The sequence below is a fragment of the Lissotriton helveticus genome, chromosome 3_2 (genome assembly GCF_964261635.1).
Source record: "Lissotriton helveticus chromosome 3_2, aLisHel1.1, whole genome shotgun sequence".
NCBI lineage: Eukaryota > Metazoa > Chordata > Amphibia > Caudata > Salamandridae > Lissotriton > Lissotriton helveticus.
The window spans coordinates 468,787,929-468,815,038 of NC_136062.1; the positions used below are offsets into that span (position 1 = coordinate 468,787,929).

Below are 27,110 nucleotides of genomic sequence, written 5' to 3' on the forward strand. Positions count from 1 at the left end.
AGGAAGAAATTATGTGCATCTTCGTTGCTGGTAGCCACCTCTATACAAAGGTTGTCCTCTACCACGGGCGCCTCGTAAGGGCACCTTCCTGTACTGTAACATACCCAAGGCTTTCGCCATATCAGTGTCCTTCTTAATACTTTGAAGGGTCTCATCCACTAGACGTCCAAACAGGTCTTCCCCATCTTATTTTGGACCTCCGGTCTAAAGGCGGTAGCCCTCAGCCAACCCTGGCGCCTTAAAACTTCTGCTCCTCCAAAGGAACGAAAGGCAGTGGTAGCTATGTCCATAGCACAATCAATAACTTCAGCTGAAGTTCTCTCCCCTTCCTGCAGAACTTACTTTGCCTCCTGCTTGCTGTCTTCCGGAAGGAGGTCGACATATGGTGCTATATCGCACCACATCTGTCTGTCATATCTGCCCAGGATGGCAAGGGTATTAGCAGCTCTGACCAGGAGAGCTGACATCGCGGAGAATCGTTTACCTGCATTGTCTAAACGCCGTCCCTCTCTATCCGGAGGTGCAGAAATAGGTGCTGAAGGTTTTTTTTACTTTTGTTGCGCTGCCTGCGAAATCATAGAGTCCGGTTTAGGATGGCCTATTAAACACGCCGGAGCGTCCGGAGGCGCCTTATATTTTTTATCCAGCCTCGCTAGTACCAGGGTAACCGTCGCTGGAGTCGTCATCACTTGTAACCCTTCCTTCCATACGTAGTCAATGATTGGTATGGACCTGATTGACTTTTGATAGGGCTCTTTAAAGTCATAAACAAAACATTCTGCTTGAGTTGTTTTCATTGGCAGCTGAAATCTCTTTGCAGATCTCTCCATTAAGTCGTGGAGTCCACCAATATCCACTGGTGGAGAATCCGCTGGTACTTGGGTGGGTGATGGTGGAGAGGGAATTAGATAGTCATTCCATTCTCTGTGGGGCTCCGTTAGCTCCCCTTCTTCACGGTCGTCATCATCTGTGGTCACAGGATCCTGCTGCTGTTGGACCTGAGGTGTCTGCGGAGTAGTGTCTAGTAGGCTTTCCCTACTGCGGACTGGAGTGGCTGGAATAGAACGAGGACGTGAAGGTGGAACGTCCTGAGGAAGCCCTGATGGAGGAAACCTCTTCTTATAATCCGCCAACATGAATTGTAAATCCATCATCATTGAAGATGCCATTGCGACCATCTCTTCCTGAGGCTCTTGTTGGCAGCGATGGTGTGAGAGGCTGTGGTATTCTTCATACCCCTCTTCATTGTCATCTTCTTGACATTTTACGTGGAGTTCAGATGGAATTCTGGCATACCCGAAGGGTCCATCATCCTCATCCTCATCCAACTCTTCCTCCTCCAAAAGGTGCGACAGGACCAGAGGAGTAATCCTGGTCGGGGAAGTCACTGCTGGCGTGATTTTCTTCTTTTCTGGAGTTTGTCACGTCGACGAGCCCGTCGACGAGATCGTCGTCGATACTACCATCGACTAAGCTGTTGTTGTTGTCGTCAGTGCTGTAGAACCATTCTTCGCCGACGACATAGTAACCGTCGTCGACGTTCCTGTCAATGATCCCGTTGTCATCACCGTCGACGACGATCCCGTTGTCGACATCACCGTCGTCATCACCACCGTCGTCGACGATGTCGTCGTCGATGTTACCAGCGTTGACGCTGCTGTCGTCGACGCTCCCGTCGGCTGACTAATACAATCAATGGTAGCATCTGTACCTCCGTGGTCGTCGCCGTAGACAATGACTTTTTCGTCAACAGCCTCGACGACGATCCCGTCGATGATGTCGATTTTTTCACTTTCTCCTCAGGAATACTAGAGGTTGGCTTTTTGAATGATGCTGGAGCCAAAGGTGGTGTTTTCGAAGGCTCAGAAGAGGCTCTTTTGGATTCTTTTTCCCTCAAAGTGTGTCCTTTGCTCTCCTTTGGTTTTGGTTGAGGAGATTTGGAAGGACTACGCCCTGAAGACCCTTGAGTGGTCTTTGTTACGGCCTTCTCAGGATGGTCCGCTGAGGAATGAGCCTGAGGAGATCTTGATCTTTTCTGAGATCTCCTTGACAAAGAGGAGGATTCCTGGTCACTATCACTAGAAACCACCTCCTTTCTGGCCTTGATCTTCTGAAGCCAAATTAAAAGGCGTCCCTCACGATCTCTAAGGGTCTTGCTAGAGAAGGTGCGACATACCTTGCAATCCTTTGCTCGGTGGTCCGGATAAAGACAGTAAATGCAGTCTTCATGTGGGTCATCAGTGTAGAGTCTCTTTTTAGAGCAGGTGGAACAGGCTCTAAAAAGACCCCTTTTCTCCTTTCCAGACCATCTCAAGGATGTAAATGAGAAATAGATTATCAAATTTTCAAATCCACAAGAAATAGAATGAAAAATAAGCTTCTACAAAGTTGGAAATCCAGGGATTGAGCAGAGCTCAAAGGAGACTCCCTAGCACAATGTGCCGGGAGAAAATCCGAGGGGCAGAAGGTTCTCTCAGGAGGGTTCTAGAGGGTGAGTGGCTCTGATTGGCTAAGGGACAAGTTTGGTTCTATTTTACATAACATAGATTATGTGTTGCACAAGGGAATGGGCCTACGGTCTTTTTTCAGTTAGCTATACTGCTAACCATTGCTTTTTTATATACCGGAGACTCCTGTCTCGACGACGGGGAAATGATTCAGGTATGTGAATCTATGAAAGCTCCAATACTGGGGTAATGGCAGTGCTACAGCGAACTTCAAAACCTCTTTGGTAGCCATTGCGGCATGAATGGATACCAGTTGCCTGAAATTAAGTGCTGACAAGACAGAGGTCCTGCTGATCCGGGTACAGCTCTCAATTTGGTCCCCTGCGTGTTGGCCGTGTAAACTGGGCCCCACCCTGATCCCTAAACCAAAAGTCAAAAATCTGGGCATCCTTTTTGATGCACATTTATCTTTTGAGAGCCAGTACAAGGCAACGGCTGGCACTTGTTTTGGAGTGTTAAAGTTGCTAAGGAATATTCGAGGACTTCTACCAGGCTCAGCAAAAAAGACAGTAATGCAAGTGCTTCTGGTGTCCTGGCTCGAATATATGTACTCTATCTGGGGGTCTCTAAGGGCAAGTTGGGAATGCATCAGAGAGTACAAAATGCAGCAGCCTGGATGCTATTAAAAATTCCAAAACGGCTTGCCAATAGCCCGGATCTTGCCGAACTACATTGGATCCCCTATAAGCTCTGAGATTCTTTTAAAGCACTCTGTTTCCTGCATAGGATACTGAATCAGAGGGGTCCACGTTATTTGTATCCTCTGATTCAAGTTTTTACCCTTCCAAACATCTTAGGCCTTGTGAAGTGGCTGTAGCCAGAATCCCTAGAGTGCACAGAATGCATCGGGAGTTCTTTTGGACTTTAGGCAGCCAAACTCTGGAACTCATGCCATAGGATCTGAGACTCGAACCCTCAGAAGCGAGTATCTGCAAAAGTCTCAAGACCTGGATTTTCAGGCAAAGTAAGTAGAGATGTCTGGTCCCTCCGACAACCCGACTATACCTCACTATGGATAAAGTTCTTCTTCTCTAGCGCAAAGACACTCCTTGGAGTAACTAGGCGCTTTATAAATCCATTAACATAACATAACTTTGAGTTGCGTAAGCTGTGTGATTTAGATATAATTCATCCAGTGAGTTGTTCAGAGTGGTTGGCCCCCATTGTTCTTGCAGCCAAATCCAATGGAGATGGGATCCGCCTCTGTGTGGATTTACGCAGTTTAAACGACTGTATCTGGGTGGAAAGGCACCCTTTGCCAGTAATAAATGAGATGCTGAGTACCATGGGCCCTGCAAAATATTTCAGTGTTATAGATCTATCCATGGCGTACCATCAGATAGAACTACATCCGGATTTGAGGCCACTCACGGCGTTTATTACACCGTTCGGAGCTTTCATGTTCAAAAGAATGCCGTTTGGGCTTGCGTCAGCAGCTGCCATCTTCCAAAGAGTCATGCAGAAGATCCTTGAAGGAGTGGAGCACACCTTGTGTTTCCAAGATGACATTTTGGTTTATGGTAAAGACTCTGAAGAACATGATAACGTCCTAAGGCAAGTGTTCAGGAAACTCATGGATGCAGGGCTTACTGTAAAAAAAGAAAAGTGCAAGATCAAGGTGAATCAAGTAGATTATCTGGGACATTCAATTACAGAACAAGGTTTCAGACCAAAAGGTAGTTTAATTCGTGCTGTTAAAGAATCTCCGAGTCCACGTAACAAAGATGAACTTAAATCTTTTTTAGGGCTAATGGAGTACATGTCAAAGTATGTGGACAATTTTGCAACAAAGTGTGAGTCAATGAGGGAAATGTTAAAAAAAGACAAGGATTTTGTCTGAAAGGAAGAGCAAGAGGCTGTAGCCAATGCACTTAAGGAAGATCTAATCAACTCCCCAGCACTCAGTACATTTGATCCAACAAGAAAAACCATCCTCGCAACTGATGCATCTAACTACGGGTTGGGTGCCGCTTTAGTCCATAAGGATGGTAATGAAGAAAAAGTGATTGCCTATGCGTCCAGAAGCCTTTCTTCCCCGGAGAAAAACTACTCGGTAATCGAACGAGAAGCTCTGGCGTGTTTTTGGGCGGTCAGACATTTTAAATTTTTTCTATGGGGGGTGAGATTCACAATACGAACGGATCACAAGCCTCTTATATTTGTATTCTCTGTGAAAGGCCTGGAAAACTGTACTCCACGCATCAGCAGGTGGATTCTAGGACTAGAACACTATAATTTCAAGGTTGAACATGTGCCAGGCAAAGAGAATACCATTGCTGATTTCCTCTCGAGATTGCCACTGCCAGAGGAAGAAGGACCTGAGGAGGCTCTAGACAGCCCTATAATGTTGATGAGTTTTCCTGCCATTACTGAGAAAGAATGGGAAGACAATATTAGTAAAGACAAAGAACTTAAGATGCTAATGGAGCAGATCAAAGGAGGATGGCCGAACAAGAAAAGAGATGTGGGTGCAGAACTGGAAGAATTCTGGGAAGTGCGGAATGAATTGAGTACCATCGGAGGAAAAGTGTACCGGAATAACAGAATAATTCCGCCCAGGGAATTACGGAAGAGAGTCATTGACTTGGCGCACGAAGGCCACCTTGGGCGTAGTGCCACGAAGGCTAGAGTGAGAATGAATTTCTGGTTTCCCAAAATGGATAACATGACTGAGGAAGCTGTGAAAGAATGTGGAGCATGCGCCAAGAGCGACAAGTCAAAAATTACACACAAAGCGCCACTTTCTCCAGTAGATGTTCCGACCAAGCCTTGGAGCAAATTGGCTTTGGACATCATTGGACCCATGCAAATGTTAGGTGTGCAAAAGAAGTTCATGTTGGTTCTGATTGACTACACCTCTCACTGGGTGAAACAAAAATTTGTGCACAACATCAACACCAGATCAGTGATTCAATTTTTAAAAGAGGTGTTCTGTGAAGAAGGTTTACCTTCCACGTTAGTCACTGACAATGGGGTACAATTCACCTCTGAAGAAATGCAAAGTTTTCTGGAGACTTCAGGAATTAAACATGAGACCACCGCTCTCTACTGTCCCAAAGCTAATGGCATGGTGGAGAGAGCAAACAGGGTCATCAAAGAAAATATCCAGCTAGCCCTTGTCAATGGCCAAGATGTTGAGGACTGTTTGAGAGAATGTCTATGGGCCTATCACACGGCGCCCAATAAAATTACTGGGGTTTCCCCTTTTGTGTCTCTACGGGGAAGGGAGCCTAGTACCAAGTTCAACCCCTGTTGGTTAAAAGGGGGTGATGTCAGGAATGTAGATTGGGAGGAGGCAGGAGAGAAGGTCAAACAGAATCAGGCGAAATATAAACAGTGGTATGATAACAAACATGGGGCGAGGTCTCAAGAGTGGAAAGTGGGAGACATGGTGCAAGCCAGAAGGAACATCAAATTAGGGTCAGACATCAGCAAGTTCTATTCCCCCAACAGGATTGTTAAAGTGTTAAAAAATGTTGTACAGTTTGAAAATGGTCAATGGTGGAGTTTTGATCACATTGTAAAAGTACAGCCATAATTCTTTCCCTTACAGGATTATTTCAGTTTAAATTCTGGAAGCTTAGTTTGCAGTACTGTTCCTGTGACCATCCTGCTGGGTACTCATTATAAGGAAGGGAGATGTGTTATAACCAGTTGGTTCAATCTGTTCACCCCTGTTCCCTGACCTACATTGGTATTTCCCGTAGAAGCTTGTGATAGAATGTTGGGAAGAATCCCCAGTGAGGAGAGTGGATGGCCAAATAAAGAAGTCGTTACCTAAACCTGTGTCCTACACTTTCTGTACTTCTTTACTTCTAACACTAACATTACCTCAAAGAACCCTGCCACACAGGAAAATTGTATTCTGGGGACCTTGGGTAAGGTCATAATCAGTATATGTGAATTGAAATTCTTATGGTCTCACACATCTCAGTCTACATGTTTCAGCCATATTTGGTATATGCCACTATGGTTCAAATGGCTTTCTTTAGGACTAACAGATTCCTACAACAGTGAAATAATCATGTACTAATGTACGCATACATACTAATTATCTGTGCTCTCTTAACAATTTGCTGTAACTTACAAACTTTATTAAATCCACACAGGGACTTGCCCTGTGCATTCGTCCATAATGATCTGGGTAGAAGGACATCATTACACATATAATAAGGCTTTTCACTGGTAGTCATTTCCAGAAATTGCATCAGTAATAACTGGACTCCAATCATGCAGTCTCCTATCATGTGACTCCAACGGGAAAGGACGGCTTTCCTGTGAATTTTGCATTTATCCTTAGCAGTTTAGTACATGCATGTCATGCAATCACACTCTAAATAGTCGGATCTGTTGGCCTACTTTAAGCTTTATTGTACACAGCGTCATAGATACTTAAACGTGAGCAGACCTGTAGTCCCACAAATGTTCTTAAAATTGTAAAGTCTCTCTCGAAGACCTTAATTTCAATTTCAAAAGAGCCCATTCCCCCCAAAAATGTACTTTGTCACTTCCACACACCAGCTACAGAACTGGTCGGTGTCCTCTAAGTTCTGCATGTTAACTGCAATATTCAGCTTTGGGTTTTTAAAACCATTCGACCCATATATGCATTTACCAATTTGGATGAAACATGAACACCAAGTTGTGAGAGACCATAAGAATCTCAATTCACATCAACAGTTTTTAACCTTACATAAGTTCCTCATAAAAATTTTTCCTGTGTGTCAGTGTTTCTTGAGGCAATTTTACTGATCTTGATTCCTAAAAAACAACCTGTTCCGCTGTAATACGGGCATTGTAGCATACCCAGATGCGCTAGGCGTCTCGGTGGGAACCTTTTGATGAATGCCACAAGTTAATGCTATGGGATGAGGGTTCTTCCAAAAACGTTTTAGGTGTCCCTGGTGTACAGATTTAGGTTATTTGGTACATAGATAGTGGACTCTCTCTTATTGTTTGGTTTATAAAGATAGGGAGGGGTAGAAAGCCTTAATTTCGTCTCACTATTTTTGTCATTTGTTTTAAACACTGTTTAAAACAGTCCTTAAGTAAATAAAAAACGTAATGGTAAAATATTTTTCTGAATATGTGGGCTGAAAGATATATTTTTAATACAACTTATACTTAAAATACAATATCTTCCTCGACATTCTCACAGAAGTAAGTTATCCTTTTATCGACGCCAAACTGATATGCAGATAGTAATCTTTAATGATATTTTTAATGGGATTTTAGAATCTTTCCATTGTTTTCACGAGCTAAATAGCAAATATGCTGTTTAATGACTGTATTGTATCTTTCATCACAAACTACTTAGAAATAGGATTTGGATTCGACTGACACATTATGCCAATCTGTGCAGTGAATACTATATACGTGTATTTGCATTGTAAAGAAAATCTTCAAAACAATATCTTGCTAGGGAAATCAGAGCTTGCCCAAAGGATATGTACATGCCACCACCATGTAACAATGTTGGCGGATGCAAATTTTAACAGTTAAAAAGCATTTACATCTACAGTTCTGTTTGATCCTGGTACCTTAGCTCCGCCAGTGACAGGCTGCTCTGCAACAGAGAAACTTACTAGATCCCAGTTCACTCCTTACTTTGCCATCCTTTACCTGTGAAGCCCGACAATATGGGTATCAATCATTAAGTCATGTGGTGGCCATTCAAAACTGCCAGCCGTGTCCCTTAGCTGCTGACTTATTATCCTGTTCACTCACTAAGCTTTAGAACTCCAGTGGGGAGCAAGCAGGGGCAGATCATGATTTGGATGAAGTTGTTGTAAATGAACACAAGGACGGAACTCATTTTGGCCACATCCCGCCTGGAAAGCAGAGCTGTGGACTGATTTACACCTAGATATATTTTGGGATAAGTTGCCCTTTAAATAGAGATTCTTTGAGCTAAAGGCGGATATTTTTGCTTTCTCCGTTTCCAATGAATATTGTCATAATCAGAGTAACTCTGTAGCTCTTCCATACATACAAGATTACTAAGTTTATCTGAGGAACCTGGCGACTCTTGATCCACTGCCTTCTTTTTAACGGGAGTAGGGGTAGTGATAACTATGTGTCATAAACCATATCTGGGCTAATATGTAAGGGATTCTCAATGTTTTTTAGTTTCCTTATTGGACCTTTAACAAGCATACCTTACCTTCTTACTGCTATCTGAGTCCTAGCGTAAACTGTTTCCTCTATCCTTTTCTCTCTCCAGGTGCACGGAAACCAATAGATTCTGGAGATATTGCGGTAAAGGCGACCCGCAGTGCCCTGGGATGCCCAGACAGAAGGTGCTTTTGGCCCAAGACTGCTAATGGCATTGTCATCGTGCCGTATACCCTGAGTTCAGCCTTCAGTACGGGAGCCATTCTTTCTTTCTTTCATTATATGAGCGATAGCTACAATCAGGCTGTGAATATTGTGTGCTTTCTCTTATTGCTCTCCCACTTTCAGACAGTATGTGCGTATCTATACAGTAACTGCAAGGTATGAACCTGGCCAAAGACAGTAGAGCACAATACAAGGTCAAAGGCAAACATACAGCCAACAACTGATATAAGAGATCATTTGGGGACCGTTACTGCATGTCGAAGTAGCGTTCTTTAAGGGAAGTTTCTTCAACCCTTTCTCAAATTGGAGCAGCGTTGAGGTGCTCTTGATGGATACGCGGATGCTGTACCTGATCCTGGGTACACAGATGGGAATGGCCTCTTGCCTAACTGAACATTTGTGTATTTTTGTCTTTGGTGCAGATGTGGATGAGCAGGCAGTGATTGCTTCCGCCATTCAGGAGTTCGCCACCTTGACCTGCATTCGATTTGTGCAGCGCTCCATGCAGACGGATTATGTTAATATTCTGTCTGTAGATGGGTATGTTTCAGATACATAATATAATCTCAGACTGCTCCATCCTCATCCTATACTTTATATGTTCAGGTGGTTTTCGATAATGTATTCCATTTCTAAAGATAAGGAAGGATTCAATATTTACTCAATAGTTTGTTTTAACTTGGATAACAGGATCAGAAGAGACCAAACAGGTATTATAAAAAGTTCAAAGGACTGAGTAAATGGCAATATATTATATCTCAGTGGCCTACTCTCTGTATTACACACTACATTACTCATGATCTTTATCAAAGGATTTCAAGCAGAATAAGTTTACAAACAGACATTGGGAATGCGTATATTCACAGTCACCCTTCACTTCCAAACCTCCATGAATCCTCCATGAAACGAAGCAAAAATCTTGCTCTATTACACAATTCTATGTAGCCCTACATTAAACATGACTTTGTCAGCCAATAATTTACTTCTCTCAAAAATGCTTTTTTTAAATTCTCATCCCTGGATTCCCTTGGCGCGAATGCATGCAACAACTATGCATATTAAACAATTATATCAAGTGATCTTGCCAAAGAAAACAGTAACATGTGTGTGTGCTTGAAATGGGGGTCTCTAGCTGGCAATGGGGTTCCCTTCCTTCTAGTCAGTATAAGAGAGTTACACTCCTAAAATAACCCCTGGTCAACCCCTTGGTAGCTTGGCAAGAGCAGTCAAGCTTATCTTAGAGGCAGTGTGTAAAGTATTTGCACATAACCATAGTAACACAGTGAAAGCACTACAAAGGGACACCACATCAGTTTAGAAAATATCCAATATTTAGGTCGAGCATTCAAGACCTCTAGTATTGCATTGCAAATGCTTGTTTTATTTTTCTGGCAAATGCCTCTATTTAACTTTCCTATCAGAACACAACCAGGTCAATAAAATACCAGAAACGCTTTAGCATTCTCTAGATTCCAGTCTATAGAAATTGTCAGTGATATGACCACTGAAGGCCGTGCTTTTATATTAAAAACAGAGCTTTGGACTATACCATTTCCCGCTGAAAGGCAATATTTCTCTCCATGTGTTCCCATTCCTGGCGTGTCATGCAGTTTGCTGCTTACTTTCCCTCCATGTTAAAGAACAGTAGATGTTTCAGCACCCAGGCTAATGTACTGCATAGCCAAATACATATAAGGTCCTAAAGGCGAAACCAATTGCATTGCAAATGCTTGTTGTATATACTTAAGACAAGTACTGTATGGTGTATTTTCTGAAAATACACAATACAGTACTTATAAATCTTCAGTCATCACAATGGACTTGAAATACAGTTCTTTAAAGTCTATATCTCCATCTGGGGCTATCACGACATTGTGAACAACTAATCCAAACACTTCTGGCTCACCGCAGCTTCGTGGCCAGCTACAGTGTCGGGAGGACCCGCAAAACAGTACCTTTAGAAATGCAGGGCGTCAGCGACCTCTTGTTAAGCTCCGTAAGCACGGCGTCCGCAGGCCTAGGTTCCGGAGGTCGGTGCAAAAGTTGGCAGGCCCTTGAAGTCACATGTGTTGCGTATCGAACTCCTCGTGGTTGAAGTCAGGAGCATTGGCAGACCTCGGGTACTGCAGTGCGAAGTGCAGCGGTGCAGCGTGCGGAATGAGGATGGTGCGTTGTGTAGCTTATGAGTGGTGCCCTCGAACCACGGTGCAAGCAGCGGCGTCAATGTCGGCATGGAGCGTCGGGGATGCCAGGGCAACGGCGTGAAGCGAGGCGGTGCGGAGTACGGTGCCCACAGGTTGCGGTGCAAGCAGCAGATCGGTGGCGGGGTCAGGTGGCGCTGCCGGTGAGACTAGGGTTGCGGTGTGGCATTGCGGAGGTGCCCCCTGCGGTGCCTTAAGGACACAGAGTCAGCAGCTGCGTCATAGATGGCGTTGGGTTGCTTTTTCTTCTGTTGCAGCACAAAACACACAGTCCCCAGCGCTGTCGAAGTCCTTGAAGTCTTTGCTGTTCCTGAGACTTCTTGAACAGGGGGCAAGCTCTACCTCAAGCCCTTGGAGAAACTCACATAAAGAAATTGCAGAAAGTTCAGTCCAGTCCTTTCACTGCCAAAGACAGAAGCAGCCACTACAGGCCAACACAGCAACGCGGTAGTCCCTCCTCACAGCTTCTCCAGATCTTATTCTTGGCTGTTTTCTTTGTTCCAAAAGAGTTTTAAAATTCTGGTGTTTGGGCCCCACTTTTTACAGCCTAAAATCCTTTGTTTTCTGGGGGCGGAGTGTCTGTGCTTAGACCAGTTTGGTCCTCTTTGGCCCAGCTTCTCAGCAGGAGGTGGAGACAGCATTGCCCAAGGCAGAGAGGGCTTATTCAGGTGCAAGGGAAATCTCCTCCCACCACTCTAAATGCAGACCGGGCCTATTCAGGTGCTAGTGAAAACTCCCCCACTAATCTGAATGCAGCCCAGCTCTGAATCATCCAGACTTTCTGGAGCCACTGCACACCCCCCACCCCCTGTTATTTTCCTACCTTGTTCCCAGGGGTAGTTATGTTCATAAGATGTTAAAAGTAAATTCCCCATGCTATCCTATGGACACAGATAGCCTTGCAATAGTGAAAACTAAATTGGCAGTATTTCACTATCAGGACATACCACACACATCAGGGCCTGTCCTACCTTTCAAATACACTGGACCCTGCCTACAGGGGTACCTTGGGCCTACCTTAGGGGTGAAGCACATGTAAAAAAAAGGAAGGTTAGGCAAGTGGGTGCACTTGCCAAGTCGACATGGCAGTTACAAACTGGGTGCAGACTCTGCAGTGGCAGGTCTGAGTTACCTTTTCAGGGCGACTCATGTGGGTGGCACAAATAGTGCTGCAGGTGCACTAGTAGCATTTAATTTACAGACCCTGGCACACTCATTTTACTGGGGGTTTACTAGTAAATCAAATATGCCAATCATGGAAATACCAACACATAACACAATTTACACAGAGAGCATATGCACTTTAAGACTGATCAGTAGTGGTAAAGTGCCCAGAGTCCTAAAACCAACTACAGCAGGTCAGGAAAAAATAGGAGGAAGAAGCAAAAAATTTGAGGATAACCCTGCAAAAAGGGCCATTTCTAACAGTGGGTGTGTGATTTCTGAATACTTTTCGGCTTTTGAGCTCCAGTTTTATCTGGCTGTGCCTAGTAGGTTATTTTGTTCAAGAGAGAGATTCAGAGCATAATCTTTATCTTTTCAGTTACAACTTATTTTTTGCATGGTTACCTCCATGTTTTTTCTGAATTTTATTGCTAGTTTTACATAGTGGGGCACCATGTATGTGATCCAACCCCCAACACATGTAACATCGGCTAATCCCTGATCGGCATAGTTAACGTTCCTCTAGAACAATATTATTTAGCGTAGAAACTACACTAAAGGCTTAGAAGTTTAAATGTCACATGCAGACTGCAGCACTAATTGTGCCATTCACTAATGTAACAAAGAAAACATGACTTCAGGCCTACCAATGTAGTTGATAATTGCAGTTTAAAACTTACAGTCCAACCTGTTAAAATAAGCCATTTGACACGGGAAAAATCTTCCTTTTAAATATTAATAACTAATAAAACTAGAGTAGAGAAGCAGTTCAACCGCTATTTTAATATTCATTAAAAATCCAAATTAATGGTGAATTTAGACTGTATAACATGTTTACAAAAAGAGTTACTTTTAGAAAGTTACCTTTTCCCTGCCTGAAACTCTTTGATGCTAATCAGCATTAGCCTGACAACAGCAGCCCGGCCATTGCATGAAGTTAGTTATGTGTGAGACCCGCTCCCAGAGCAGGCCAATGATTAGGCCTGCTCATATTGTGGGCTGGATGTGGGGCAGGTATTCCATATCAGCTCAGGAAGGACAGCTGGGGAGGTTCCAGGAACTTCATTAACTTGAAAGATGAAGCCTCCCTATTCATAGTTTAGTGTAAGGAGAGATTTGAGGAAGAGGAAGTCTGTGTTCTTTAAGCCTAGAATAGCCAGCTCAGAGAAACTGAGAGCTCGTCACAAACCCAATTTGATGTAGCTTAGGAGGAAGGGACTGCTTGTTTTCCTAAACATTCGCCTTTCTGGCACGCAAGTGCTCTCGGAGGATAGAAGGCCTATGCCATCTTGGATTCACCATGAAAAAGTGCATTCTGGGCCAGTTTGAAGTAAATCAAACAGGTTGTACTGCAATAGTGAATAGGGTTGACCCTGGGGACTTTTTCCCCATTGGTTAAGGACTGTCCAGGAGCCACCTACACCCATTAGCTGGTGTAACCGATTAAGCCGGCATGTCACCCACAGCTCTTGGGAACACTTACTGGACTTGTGGAAGAACAGAAAAAGGTTACACCTCCTAATTGAGAGCTGTGAAAAGACCTGAAGAACTGGACTGCTTACACTTATACCCCAGATAAAGAAGTAGACTCTTAGTACCAGTTGGCTGACTTCCTGTGTGTCAAAAGGGACACAATAAGCTGCAACAGACCGTTTCCCTGAACTGACCAGTGACATGTTCCATGCCGTACCCTCAGATCGTCCAACGCTACCCTACTAAAACCAACTGTTTTCAGATATGTCTCAAAAGGGGGGAAATCAATCGCAGTGATAGGGACTAAGGCATGGAACCAACTGCCCAATCACCTATGTCTCAATCCAGTCAGAAACCCTTTAGAGGAGGACTCTGAAAACCTGTATTTTTATGGTCCCTGATGGTCTATGCAAAGCATTCATCTAAACCCCTTTCCGCTCTCAGCCACCCTATCTGTTAGTGATCTGCTAAGCGCCATGATGCTCCTCAGAGTGAAAGCTGCGCTCTACAAATACTGTAGAACATAATAAAACTAGTTGCCATTGGAGGACGCTTGGACCCTAATAGTGGCCTCTTCTAGAGTGTGTCCTGAGCTCTAAGTGCTCTCCCTGGGGTCCTGGGAGCCTTAGTGGTATCCAGGAGGACTTATAATGAAATCCCTGAAATATTAGGACTTGGAAGATATTTGGACTTACAGACCTCTAGAGGACTGGGACCAATCACCCAAGTCAATCTGTCCACTGCGTGACCTCACTGGCAAGAAAATGAAGTTTAACCGGCTCTGAGCTTTCTGCGATGAGAACAACCTGTTCAGTGGACCACAGTGGCAGCCTACCCAACTTCAGAGCGGCCTTCCCAATTACAACCTGCAGCCTTGCCCTGCTGGAGGATTCTGAAGTCCAAAAAAAGAGGCTGAGTCTAAAAAAAGAAATCTTAACTGGTTGAAGGTGCGATATGTATCCGGCTGACAAGTGGGCTTGAAGGGGTGCAAAATTTGAAAGTTTCCCACTGTGAGCTTTCCAGCCAATGGCTTGAACAGTACTTAATCCAACGACTAGCTGGGCTTTGGGAGGACTTTCTCTAATACAGCCTGCAACCTTCTCCCGGTGAAGGATTTTTACTTCCATTTAAGAGACTAAGGGCCTGATTTAGATCTTTAATGGGATGCTCTGTCACAAACATGACGGATGTCCCATCCGCCGTATTACAAGTTCCATAAGATATAATGCATTATATGCATTAATATGCATATTTTGGCGGACGAGATACTGGCCACATTTGTGATAGAGTATCCCATCCGAAAAGGTCTATATCAGACCCTACAACCTAAGGTAAATTCTGTGAACGGGACAAACCTGCACCTAACCAGCGTTCCATCGCAATCTGCCTGAAATTGCATCTAGGACCTGGTCACCTACAAATAGTCCTGAGAGTATGGAACTGATGTACTGTCCTTCTATAGGAAACAGCCAGACACTGAAGGACGTCAAACAGGGTTTCTGGGCTTACTAGAAAGCATATAGATCTTAGTCAGCTAATCTCAAGCATAATAAGATATCTATTTCAGTTTAACTCTACTGAAATATACAATTAGTAATTTAATTAAGTAGTTTAAGAAACACTAAAGAGTATGCTAATTGCAAAGACAGTGACAATTCTTACTTATAATGTTGTTATTTATGTAGGGCCCGATTCACAGAACTAACTTGACAAAATCCTAAACTTACTATCATTTTGATATTCATAGAAGGCACTTACTAATTTTGATATTCACAGAAGGCACTTACTCATTTCGGTATTCACAGAGGTTAGGAGTCCTAACTTTAGGACTCCTAAATGCCTTCTGTGAATACCGAAAGTCTTAAAGTTAGGATTTTTCTCAGTTTAGGAGTAGTAAAGTTAGGACTCCTAACTTTAATCCCCGGGCCTGGTGCCACTGCACCAGCTGTACAAATAATATGTAGCCTTCAGAAGGCAGAGTTTACCTTTTCTCTCAGCCTAGTTGCAACATCTGTAAGTCATGTGCCTTACACTTGGCTCGTGATGCGTTTTCTCTCAGCCTAGTTGCAACATATGTAAGTCATGTCCCTTACACTTGGCTCATGATGTGCCCTGAGCGACCCCTGCCTTGTAGTCTGTTTATACGGAATTCCCTGAGAGAACAGACAAGATGTGACAGAGTCAGCATGGCACGCGTCACAGGTCACAACAGCCTTTGACCCGGGCACATCATCTGTGGCGTTTAACCCCTCCCACGCTTGATACGGAACCGTTCCGTCACGCCCCTCGGGTGGGCTGTGCTGGTGACCGAACGGTTCCGTCACGGCCCGTTCGTCACACCTGCCAATTCCGCGCCTGCGCTGAGCGTCCTATTGAGCGGGCGGGGCCGAGGGGCGTGACAGAGCGGTTCCGTCACAAGCGCGGGAGCGCCGCGCGCCCCACCCCCGCCCCTTAGCACTGCGGCGGAATAACCGCCGCAGTGAAAGGGTTAACAATCATTGTTTTGGTTGATTAACAAGAAACGTAATCAACATCAGGCTAACAATCAAAGCGTCAACCCGATTTCCAATCAGAAAAGTGTACATTAGAGTGCGAGCAGCTCAACTTCCGAAGACATGACATCACCACTGATAAGATGATGGGGCTGTTAGTTTCAGATATTAAAACCATGCTCACATTAGCACTGCACACTTGGAAAACAAGTAAGTATGCCCCAGAGCATGGCACAGCTTTTGTTGCGGACACTGGTAAAAAAAATGCTACTCTCTGACATTCCCTGTTTTGTGAGATCAGAGCAAAGGAGCCCTGGTCAAGAGAGGGGGTGTGGGTCAGGGGAGGGGGCGCCATTGGCCCTTTTGTGCACGCTTCCTCGCAGTAACTGAGAGCAGAGGTAGCAAAGAGAGTGCACACGAAAGGGAGCTTTTGTGCTAGGCTGCCGGAGACAGAGCATGACAGGCAGCAGCAGATTTAGTAGTGGACAGCGAGGCACTCCATAAAAAGACAAGACATCGCATTCCACAGCTCTGTTGTTTCACCGCCGAGCTGAGCTGTGGAACCTGCAGATGGAGCGTCAGCCGCCAAGAAGGATCGGCAAAGTGTTGACACAGCTGGTGGGAGGCTGCGTTTGCATGGAACCTGGTGCCGCCATTGTATTAAACAGATATCCATAAAAAGAAAGGCATTGGGCAGAGTTCCGCACCGTAAACATAAAAACATTAATATTCTTGCCTAGGCGTGCATACCGCGATGCTTACATAAAACAAGTAGTCCCTAAAAGAAACGATAACAGCCAGCAGCGGAACTGCATTGTAGTTGGTCCGTGCTGCTTCCTGCAAAATGGAAGCAAACCTGAAATGAGGTATCGGACCACCAGCCAATGAATGAGCAAGATAAAACCAGCAATGACACATTTAACCAATGAGAAGTGACCATACGAAGGGAAACAAAATGGGTGGAGTTTCACTACTAATACAATTACTTAATGCCTCGTAGAGGCAGCATGTGCTGCCTATGCGAGACCTAAAAAAATGAATCCAGTATACATTAAGAACAACTAATACCTGCCACCAAAGACATTTTTATAGCTTTGGGGGCATAGGTTTGTCTAAATTGTCACATTTGTGGCAGTGTGCTGTTAGTGGTTTTGGAGATACTGTTATTGGCAATGCTGGCAGTGACAATGGATGGTGAAAGCTCTAGGCCTCCTGACGAGGACCCTGGCACTTATTGTTTTAGAAATTAAGCACTGATATACACAGTACACTTCTATACTTGTCTCGTTGAAAAAAGTACCAGGTTCAATTTAGTACTTGTAGTGGACGTCAAAGATGTGGTATTTTGGAATCTAATCTAGGTGGTTAATTCTTGTTACTTGTTTTCAAATATGTATTTGTAAGTATCCAAAGCAGCTCTATGTGATTGACACTGATGAGACCACGTTATTGAAAGTGGAATGCAACGCTCTTCACAAGCACAGAGCTAAAGTGCTGCTAACTTAGAGGTGTGGGCACGTGAGTGACTGAGGAGTGACCTGTTCACTCCTACCTAGAGGAGACAGGGAGGAAATCAAGCGTTGCAGTTCTGAGATGGAAAAAAGATTTTGAGACGTCAAATAAACACTTTCCAGCATTTCATGAAAGATCTAAGCTCAAAATGAATAGATCGTACTGGGCACTTCAATTGAGCCCCATCTTATTATCCAAAGTTTCTTCCAGGTGCTGGTCCTATCTTGGAAGAGTCGGAGGGTCACAGGATTTGTCCCTATTGAAAGGCGGTTGTGTCACAAAAGGAATCACCCAACATGAACTCAACCATGTCCTTGGTTTTGTCCACGAGCAAACAAGGAGTGACCGAGATGAGTATGTGGACATTATCTGGAAATACATTCCACAAGGTACAGTTCTTGGGATTCCACTCTGGTAGATATAAGTGCAAGAAGTGCCCATTTTGGGGGATTTGAAGGGTTGGCTGGTGTTCATTCTCACAGCATTGTCCAATTTTGTACTACTGACCACAACTGTGAGCTTTGATGATGTTGTTGGATTCTAGCTTTCATTTGCTTAAAACACAAATTGTACCAACTTTGACTACAGTTTACTGATGCATAATTTGATCAATTGTATTTTTCCTTTATTTTGTAGTTTATGTAAACAACTTTGTGAAAATGGAGCCGGAAACCAATAATCTAGGCCTAACATATGACTACAGCTCAGTGATGCACTATGGAAGGTAAGTGTTTGCTGGGGGCCTTTACCATAGCCTCCTACTTCATGTCAAACGGAAACAATTTACTCAAGGAGGTATAGATAGGAGGAAGGGTTAATGTGGGGCAGAGTAAAAAACAAGAATAAGTACATGGTCACTCATACACTTAAAAGTCACAGATATTGACCAGTGAGCAACCTTGTGCAGGAAAGCGAGTTCCATTGACTCTACCCTTTACTGGCATATGTCCCACCCATACTCAATGCAAGAATATAATTTAGTGCTTTATTCAAAGTGAATAAAAAAGTGGCACCAGTGAGATGGTATACAGGCCAGACAATCTTTCCTTACTCCCCCACTTGATTTAATTCTGTCTTCTCCCCTGCTACTATGTCATTTCAACCTTTACATCAACTTGAATTCAGTCCATTCTTACCTAAAGTAGACAATCTGGCTCTTTATTAGTTTTTGTTAAGTATACTGTACAAAATCATATGCTGATTTAAGGCAATGAAGTGCCATCTATAATTAGTTCTTCTTTGCTGTCAAGGATAATTTACCCCAGCTTTAATTTTGACACTTATACCTTTACTGAAAAAGACATAATTGGACCCAATACCTTCTCTAAATACCTCCTCATTTTCTACCTGCCTTATCAATGTGAAATCCTCAAGCGAGCTGAAGCATTACCTTGAAATAAATTGCATAACTCAACCCGCTCAGCGAGGCTTGCCCTGCCCTTAGTATGAAGTCCCTGGTGGTGTCTCGTCTGAATGAATTACTCTGCCAATCCAATACGGGTTCTGCTGTTGTTGTGACCCTCGTGGATTTTTCTGCAGCATTTAACATCGTAGATCACAGATCTTAATTAATACTATTAGAGAGCTCAGTGTCACGACACAGCACTCCCATGGCTGCAGGGCTTGTTGGGACACAACCTCAACTGGTTGTTGTAGATTCACATAACACGGACTTGTAAAGCATAAACCAATCACCCGCAGGGGCATCCAGGAGCTGAATAGGTGCAGGCAGAAGGAGAAGGTCTTTAGTCTCTTGTGGAAATTCATGATCATGGTGACTGCTCTGATGTTCTGGGTGTGTTTGACCCAGGTCTTTCCTGCAAGGTAGGGGATCGAGAGGCCTCCAGTCCTGCTTCTGTGAATCAAGAGTTATGTGTGCGAGTGAGAAGAAGGCCAAGTAATGGTTCTAGGTTGTTTGGTTGAAATTGAGTTTGTGATTAAGGCCTGTATTTTTTAGTGCCTTGTAAGCATGGGTGAGTATCTTCTTTAGCTGGCAGCGTTTCTGGATGGGGAGCAAGTGGAGTTCACAGAGTTGTGGTGAGATATGAGTGCCGCATGGGAGGGTGAGTACCAATCTTGCAACAATGTTTTGGATGGTTTGAAGCGTATGTGTGAGGAGGGAGGAGATGCCAAAATATTGAGAGAGATGTCCTAGTTGCTGTGGTGTCTTCGGTGGTCACTGGTGTCCAGTTGCTGAGAAAGGGGTGGTCCTATGGTGGGGGGTCAGCAGTGAAGGTTGTACTTCGGGGAGAGGTTGACCATCTAAATTCCTGTAGATGTTAGAGTTCTTGTTGTGGAAGAAATTTGAGAGTTGGTTGCAGAGGCCTTGCGATGGGGTAATGGTGCTGGATGTAACCGAGGGATGCCCTGACGATCACAAAGAGGTCTTTAGAGTTGTTATAGCTAGGTTTGATCCTTCAGGACAAGGCCTTCTTTTTGGTCTTTTTCAATTGTGGTGGTATGATCTGAGTGAGTCCTTGTATGCACATTTGTCGGTGAGCTCCACTTAGGATTGCCACTTCCTCTCCTTTTGCTGCAGTTTCTCTTGGCTTTCCTGAGTGTGTTTGTGTACCAGCTTCCAAGTTTTGTGGCTCATCTGGGTTTGTTGGTTTTGGGGGGTGCTAGGTTGTTTGCACAGGTGGGGAGCCAGTTATTGAGGATCTGGTCTTTCTGTCAGATTCTTCGGATAAAGTGGGCAGATGTTGCTTGAAGATGTAGAAAAAATAAGTTACTTACCTGTACATTGTGGTTCTCCAGTATTGATATATTTTATAGATTTATATGCTTAAATTGTCCCTGTCATCATGGTGGGAGTCCGGCAGCAACAATACTAACAGTAGTATTAAAGCATTAGCATTAACTCCATTGAAAACCAATACTATTTAGTAACCCATTTACATAGTTTTAAAACATCCAAACTTCAGCCAATCGGAGCTGAGACCTTGGAGTACTCATCCCCTGCAGAGTCATCATACCTCAGATTTCTAGCCAAATTTCTAGCCATCATAACTCAGATTTTTAGCATGGGTGTAAACCCACAATAATAGAAATAACAAAAGATGAGCCTGAACGGGGAGGAGTGAGGGTTGCATGTGAATCTATAAAAGATATCAATCCTGGAGAACCACAGTGTACAGGTAGGTAACTTGTTTTTTCTCCAGTATTGTATCTTTTAAAGATTCACATGCTAAAGACTAATGGTGGTTGGCAAGGCGAACCAGCACACCATGATACACAACTGAAATAAGAGTAGTCAGCTAAATTCCTTTTAAATTGCACAAAAACAAAAGAGACAAATATTCAGCATAAAACACAAATAATCAAATTATTATAAAAGAAAAAACTGCTTAGAGTAGAACAGTTGCATACCATATGCAAAGAGTCGTCAGAGTGCAGCCTGACTGGCTGCTACATCTACTTTACTCCAGCCATAATGCAGTAATGCTACGAAAAAGTGTGGGTGTTAACCCATGTCGCTATGCTGCAGGTGTCTGGTAGAGATACTCCTGCACAAAGTGCTGAGGACGCTGGAATGTTCAGAGTGGAATGACCCTTCACCTTTGCAGCTAGTGGACACCCCACCCCTTCATGGCAGAAGAGTAAAGCTGAGGATAACCAGCGAGCAATACTAGCCCACAGTAAGGCCTGTCTTTTTCTAGGAGCAGAGAAAGAGACGAGCAACTGAGTTGATTCATGGAAAGTCTTAGTTCTTTGCAAGTAGTTTCAAATAACGCTTAATGTGCAGCGAATACAGTGCTCTCCGGTAGAGGTGAAGTGACGCCGGAACCTGCCGTTGAGGGATTGGGTAAGAACGAAGGCAGAAGCACTGGTTTATTGAGGTGAAATGTCAAAGGCACCTTGGGAATGAATGAAGGATTAGTGCGCAGGACTACTCTGTCATCTAAGAATTGGAGGTAAGGCTCTATTATGATGAAAATTTGGATTTTGCTAATACGTTTTGCAGATGTGATGGCTAAGAGAAAAGCCATATTCCAAGAAAGGTTTTTCAGATTGCACTTGCTAATGTGCTAGAATGGGGACCTTGTGAGTTGCGATAGACCAGTGTTGGGCTGCCGAAGCACTGGAGGAGGCTTAATGAATGGTAAACCCTGACGAGACCAAAGTCCTTGACACTCCTGTTAGGCCACAAGGAGAATCGGCTAGACCGCCGCCTGTACCTGGAAATGGAAACTAAGTGTACTTTTATGGATGGATGCGAAAGATCTGTTTTGGCAAGATGCAGAAAATAAGGAAGAACCACTAGCGTAACGGAAATTGAGGGGGCCTCCCTGCATGGTACGAAGAGAGGCCCCCTCCAGGCTCAATCAGGAGCTCTCTGGTCAGAGTGCAGTGCAGAGTGGGCCCCTGGACCATGGGGGCTGCGGGGGCCTGTATTACGCCCCTGGTAGAACCAGCTCAGGTGTTGAAGAAACAGGATTATATGACTGTGAAGCACACTGTAGGAGGCTGGCTTGGTATATTAGCGCCGAAACGCCTTAGGGCATTCATGTGCTGTATGAATGCACCAATCAAATCAAATATGGTGCACACTCTAAGGAGTGATGCACCTTGCACTAATCCAGGCAACCCTCATGGTGATTTTAATGGTCTTTGATAACCATAGGGAGGTCTCAATATGGTAGCTGTGGAGAGCAGCCTTCAGGATTATCTTGAAGTAGTTTATAGCAGCTAGTTTTACCACATTTAATCAAACGTGTAGACTAGCAAATTGGTATATATATCCTACCCAGAGATATAAACAATACACAAAAGAAAAATCTGCTAAGTAGCACAAATATACACTGGTCGCCAGGGGACACCAAAAAATATACTAAGAAAGGGGTGTGCGAACTCGAAAGGAGTACGGGACTGGAAGACTCAGAGGAGCTGGGACACAAGGAACCACTGGACCTAAGTAACCAGGAACCTCACAGAAGCTGTGTGCAGAGTGGAAACACAGATGTGTGCCCAATGGAAGTCAATGGATAAGTCACAGTTGCAATTTTAAACAAGAAGGACCCTTCCCAGAGGACCCAGAAGAAACCCTTTGGAAGAGGGAAAGATGGAGAGCCACCCCACCCATCAATGCCCCAGTAACCAGGTTACCTGCACCAGGGAATCTGGGTGCGTAGAGGTGAGTGATGTCAGAACCTGCCAAAAACAACAATGGAAGACTTTAAAGAAGATGCTTCTGGAGAAGAATGTAAAGGAGTCCGGTGGAATCCATGGGTAGATTCTTGAAGAGGAGGGGACAGGGTATATGCCACTTAGAGGCACGGAAGTACAAAGCCCACCAATGTCGAGAGGGTCAGGAGTGAAGACTGTGACATTGTCACTGCATCTGTGAGGACCAGGCAATGCTGTGGAAGACCAGAAACCATGCTCGAGCTGTCCCACGTATGATGTCAGTTCATTCATTCATTTGATCTTTATTTTGGCACGTTTTGTCCATAAAAGATACATGCAAAAAACAATACATATTACACAGTGAATACAAAAATGTATACATGATAACCAATTGGAGTAGCAGAAATACAATACATTTCATCTAATTAACCCCTTCTATGCTAATGACAAGGTCAGCTTGTCATGCAGTACCACTGGAGCTGTGCTTATGACGAGCTGACCTTGTCATGAACAATGGTAAATCTGGGAATGCAGCACAGGAGAAAAATACCCTGTAGCATTGAAGGTGTTAAAAAAGAAAAAGGCACATAAAATATTAAATTAGATTATGGTTAAAAAAAAATTAAAAAGAAGCTTTTGGGTGGTTCCAAATGAGAATGGACCAATGAAGCAGCTCACCAGTGTACCACGGGTATCAAAACAAATCTAACATCTACCTGATAATACAACCAAACTGAACATTTATAGGTCCAAGCCCAAGTTCTTGTGAGAAAAACTTACTGACAGTAAAAATCTGCTGACACAAAACACAGTAAGTCAACTAGTGTCCGTTTTGACGATCCTATATGCTTCCACATATGATCGTATACCTAAAGCATTACACAAGGACTTGATCCAACGTTTCCTTGCTAAATCATATGTGGTGCAGAAAAACAGTATATGATTGTCATCCTCTCTAGAATTTAACTGGCAACACATACATTTTGCACTTTTCGGTTGCCCTGTAGACCTTTCCCATCTTGCTAATGCTACATTTGTTTTAAGTATACCATATCTTACATTTTAGATATAGACTTTTGTGGAGGTCGTATCTCATCTAGGAATTCCTCAAAATGAGGAGAGACTCTAAAAGCAAGAAAACTACTTGTGATGGATACACATGAATGGTCTTTTAGGGAATTATGAGATATGTAATCCCAAAATCTTGCCTTAACATGTTTCTTACAACTTCGTGTCAGACACGACCGGTCTTCCCAAAAATGAGTGAGCCCTATTCTATGGAGCCAAGATTGAACATGTTTCAACCAAGGATTAGAATTATAAGCGTCAAGGTTCTTCACTTCTAAAAGACCATATAATCTGCAAGTTCGGGAGTACCCCAAAGTCTCACCCAATATAAAAGTGGACGTAGTATTGCAAGGTGGTCTGTGCGTTTCATGCTTAAATCTAAAAATAACGGTAAAAGTGGGGTGCGTTTGGGCAACCTCAAAATAAAATTTTTCACAAAAAGATTTCCAGCACTCATACCCCACATTTCTGCACCATATAAGGCACCAGACTGAGCCTTAAATGTAAACACTTCAAGTGCTGGTGAAATAGATTTATTTAGGCTCGCCCCATGTCGCTTAATAATAGGTAGGGTGTTCTGATTAAAAATAGTTTAACTTTTTTCAATTTGTGTTCTCCCTGAGTTTTTGGAATCTAGAGAGACACCCAAGTAACAAAAGTTTGACACAAGTTCCAATTTTTGGCTGTTTAAGAAAAAATTCCCCTTAAAGGATATATGAGGATTTAGGGCCATACATTTGGTCTTTTTTGTATTTATTTCTAGGCCTTTCTTATCACAATACAGTTGGAAGGAATTTAAAAGGGTTTTCAGACCAATGGGCGTTTGCGAGATCAGGATTGTATCGTCCGCAAATAAGAGTGCAGGTACCCTCTCTCCATTCAGCTTTGGTGAATCATTATTACTCTCTTCTAAATAAGCTGGAATATCATTAACAAATAATGAAAAAAGCGTGGGAGCCAACACGCACCCTTGGCGGACTCCCCGCTTTATTGGGATGGGTTTGGTTAATTCCCCATTCGGACCCCAACGCACTCTAGCAAAGTTGTTATCATGCAATCTTCTAATCTGCTGGAGTAAACAATCTGGCAATCCCAGCGCAAACAAACAATCCCATAAACGATCACGCAAAACTAAATCAAAAGCTGCCCTAAGGTCAACAAAAGCTTCATAAATGTGTCCCTTTAGTAAAAAAACATACTTCCAACAAAGACAACAGAATCTAAAAACTTGGTCGATTGTACTGGTATTGCTTCTAAAACCTGCTTGGAATTTAGTAAAGATCTCATTCTCATCAATCCACAAATTCATACGAGTTAAAAGGTGCCTCGAAATTTTTTTTTGTAAAATATCTAAAAGACAAATGGGACGATAGTTAGATGGATCATTTCTATCTCCCTTTTTAAAAATTAAAATGACTTCTGCACCTCTCCAGCTATCCGGTAAGTTTGCACCAGTAACTAGTATATTAAAAAGCTGATTAATATATGGTGCCCAGACTCTAATCTCATGCTTGTACAAATCCCCGGGTATTTTGTCTAGCCCCGGTGCTTTACCATTTTTAACTGAGCTGATAGCTTGCTCAGTTTCTTCTAGATTAAAAACTATTGTATTTGTACCGGATACGAGCCATGGGCAATCTTCAGTAGCTAGCTCTATGTTTTCTGGGGCTTCATATAGGTGGGTAAAATGGTTAACCCAGGTTTGTTCGTCAATGAACACATCATCTGGTGTTTTACCTCCAGTACAACTAGTTTCCAGAAACCCACATTATCCTTAGACTTTGCAGCTAGTAACATGTTCTCCCAACACTCCTCGTCCCAATTAATTCTAGCGATTTCCTGTACCCTCCTATATTCTCGCCTTAACGTCCTAATCACATACGGTGTTTTATTTTTAATTGCCTCTAAAAGTGAGACCGTACATACTCGACAATCTTTGTTATACCAAGGTTTGATTCCAACAGCACTAATTTGTTTTAACCGCTTTTTTTGGGGCATTTTTGACACGTAGGGTTCAAGTGATGTAAAAAACCCGGTATGCAAATCAATAAAGTCATTGCCCTCTGCCGGTTGGGATAGGTGAGTTGCAAATGTATCAGCAAAGAGTAAGTAAATACTGGATAATGCATCCTCATTACCCAATAGGCTAGCCCATTTAAGTGAGCGCATGTTGTTACTTATTAATGGGGCATCGTGAATATTGTTATCCAAGGTATAATGCACTGAACTAATGCTTGGAACCAGTCGATAGTCTATTGACAGATGTAACGGCCGGTGGTCACTTTCATACCTGGGCTTAATTTCAAAGTCTGTCAAGTAGAACCAAATGTCAAAGGATACCAGGATATAATCAATACGGCTTTGGCAGTTATTTTTGACAAAGGTTGGAGCTTTTGGAGAATCGGATGGGAAACGGCCATTGCAGGCCCTCAGTCCATGTACTGTTATGTACTGTTACGGAGAAGTGTGGCTCACCGATTAGAGGAGACAGACCCGGACGCAGAGGTCAGACCCGGGATCAGGGTTCAATCCCCGACGTGGCAGGGTCATGAGCTCAAAATGTCCACGGACTCGACAATTCTCGCCTCTGTGCCTACTCGAATCATGGGTTCACACTCTGCAACTCTGGGCAATAGCTTGCTTAATCTCCACTACGGCCCCACCGCGATGGGATGCCTGGCTTTCACCTTGGGGATGCCCAGTAGGGGTTATCTCGCAGGGAAAAGCCAGGACGGGTTCCCAAAGCAAGCACCTTGAGACCTTACGGTGAAAGGCGCTATATAAGAACGTATGATTTACGATTCGTATGATTTACAATTTAATCTCATTATTTGGACTGCTAGAGTCGTGCAACGCACTCCCTCCTTATAAGATAGGGATGGGATATTGTTAGCCCTATCCTCATCTCCAAAAACATTACCAAACCCTATAATAGGCTCGAAGTTACAATTAAAATCTCTGCCTATTATAATACTTGGTGTGTCTACACAATTGGTTAGGAAGTTATCTAGTTTTTCCAAAATTGCAGACTGTTTCGACAACCCACAAGGTCGGTTGTATACATTAAATACAGAAATACACCTACCGTCCTTTACTTTAACTACGAGCCCCAATATGTCAGCTGAATCAATGTTTAGTAGCATAATGCTTACATCCAAAGACACTTTAACCCATACTGTAAGCCCCCCTGACGGTCTAGCTCTGGCTGATGGTACTGCCTCTATATT

The 27,110-nt window shown here is 43.5% G+C and overlaps 1 protein-coding gene across 1 annotated transcript in view; it reads left to right on the forward strand.

Moving 5' to 3' along the window:
* The window catches only part of LOC144826068 (astacin-like metalloendopeptidase), a 489,262-nt gene that overhangs the window by 134,469 nt on the left and 327,683 nt on the right, over window positions 1-27,110 (forward strand). Inside the window, exons 4-7 of the mRNA XM_078684379.1 lie at window positions 8,731-8,871; window positions 9,269-9,386; window positions 17,899-18,077; window positions 18,325-18,412. Coding sequence (XP_078540505.1) covers window positions 8,731-8,871; window positions 9,269-9,386; window positions 17,899-18,077; window positions 18,325-18,412 — 526 coding nt within the window. The remainder of the gene's footprint in view (window positions 1-8,730; window positions 8,872-9,268; window positions 9,387-17,898; window positions 18,078-18,324; window positions 18,413-27,110) is intronic.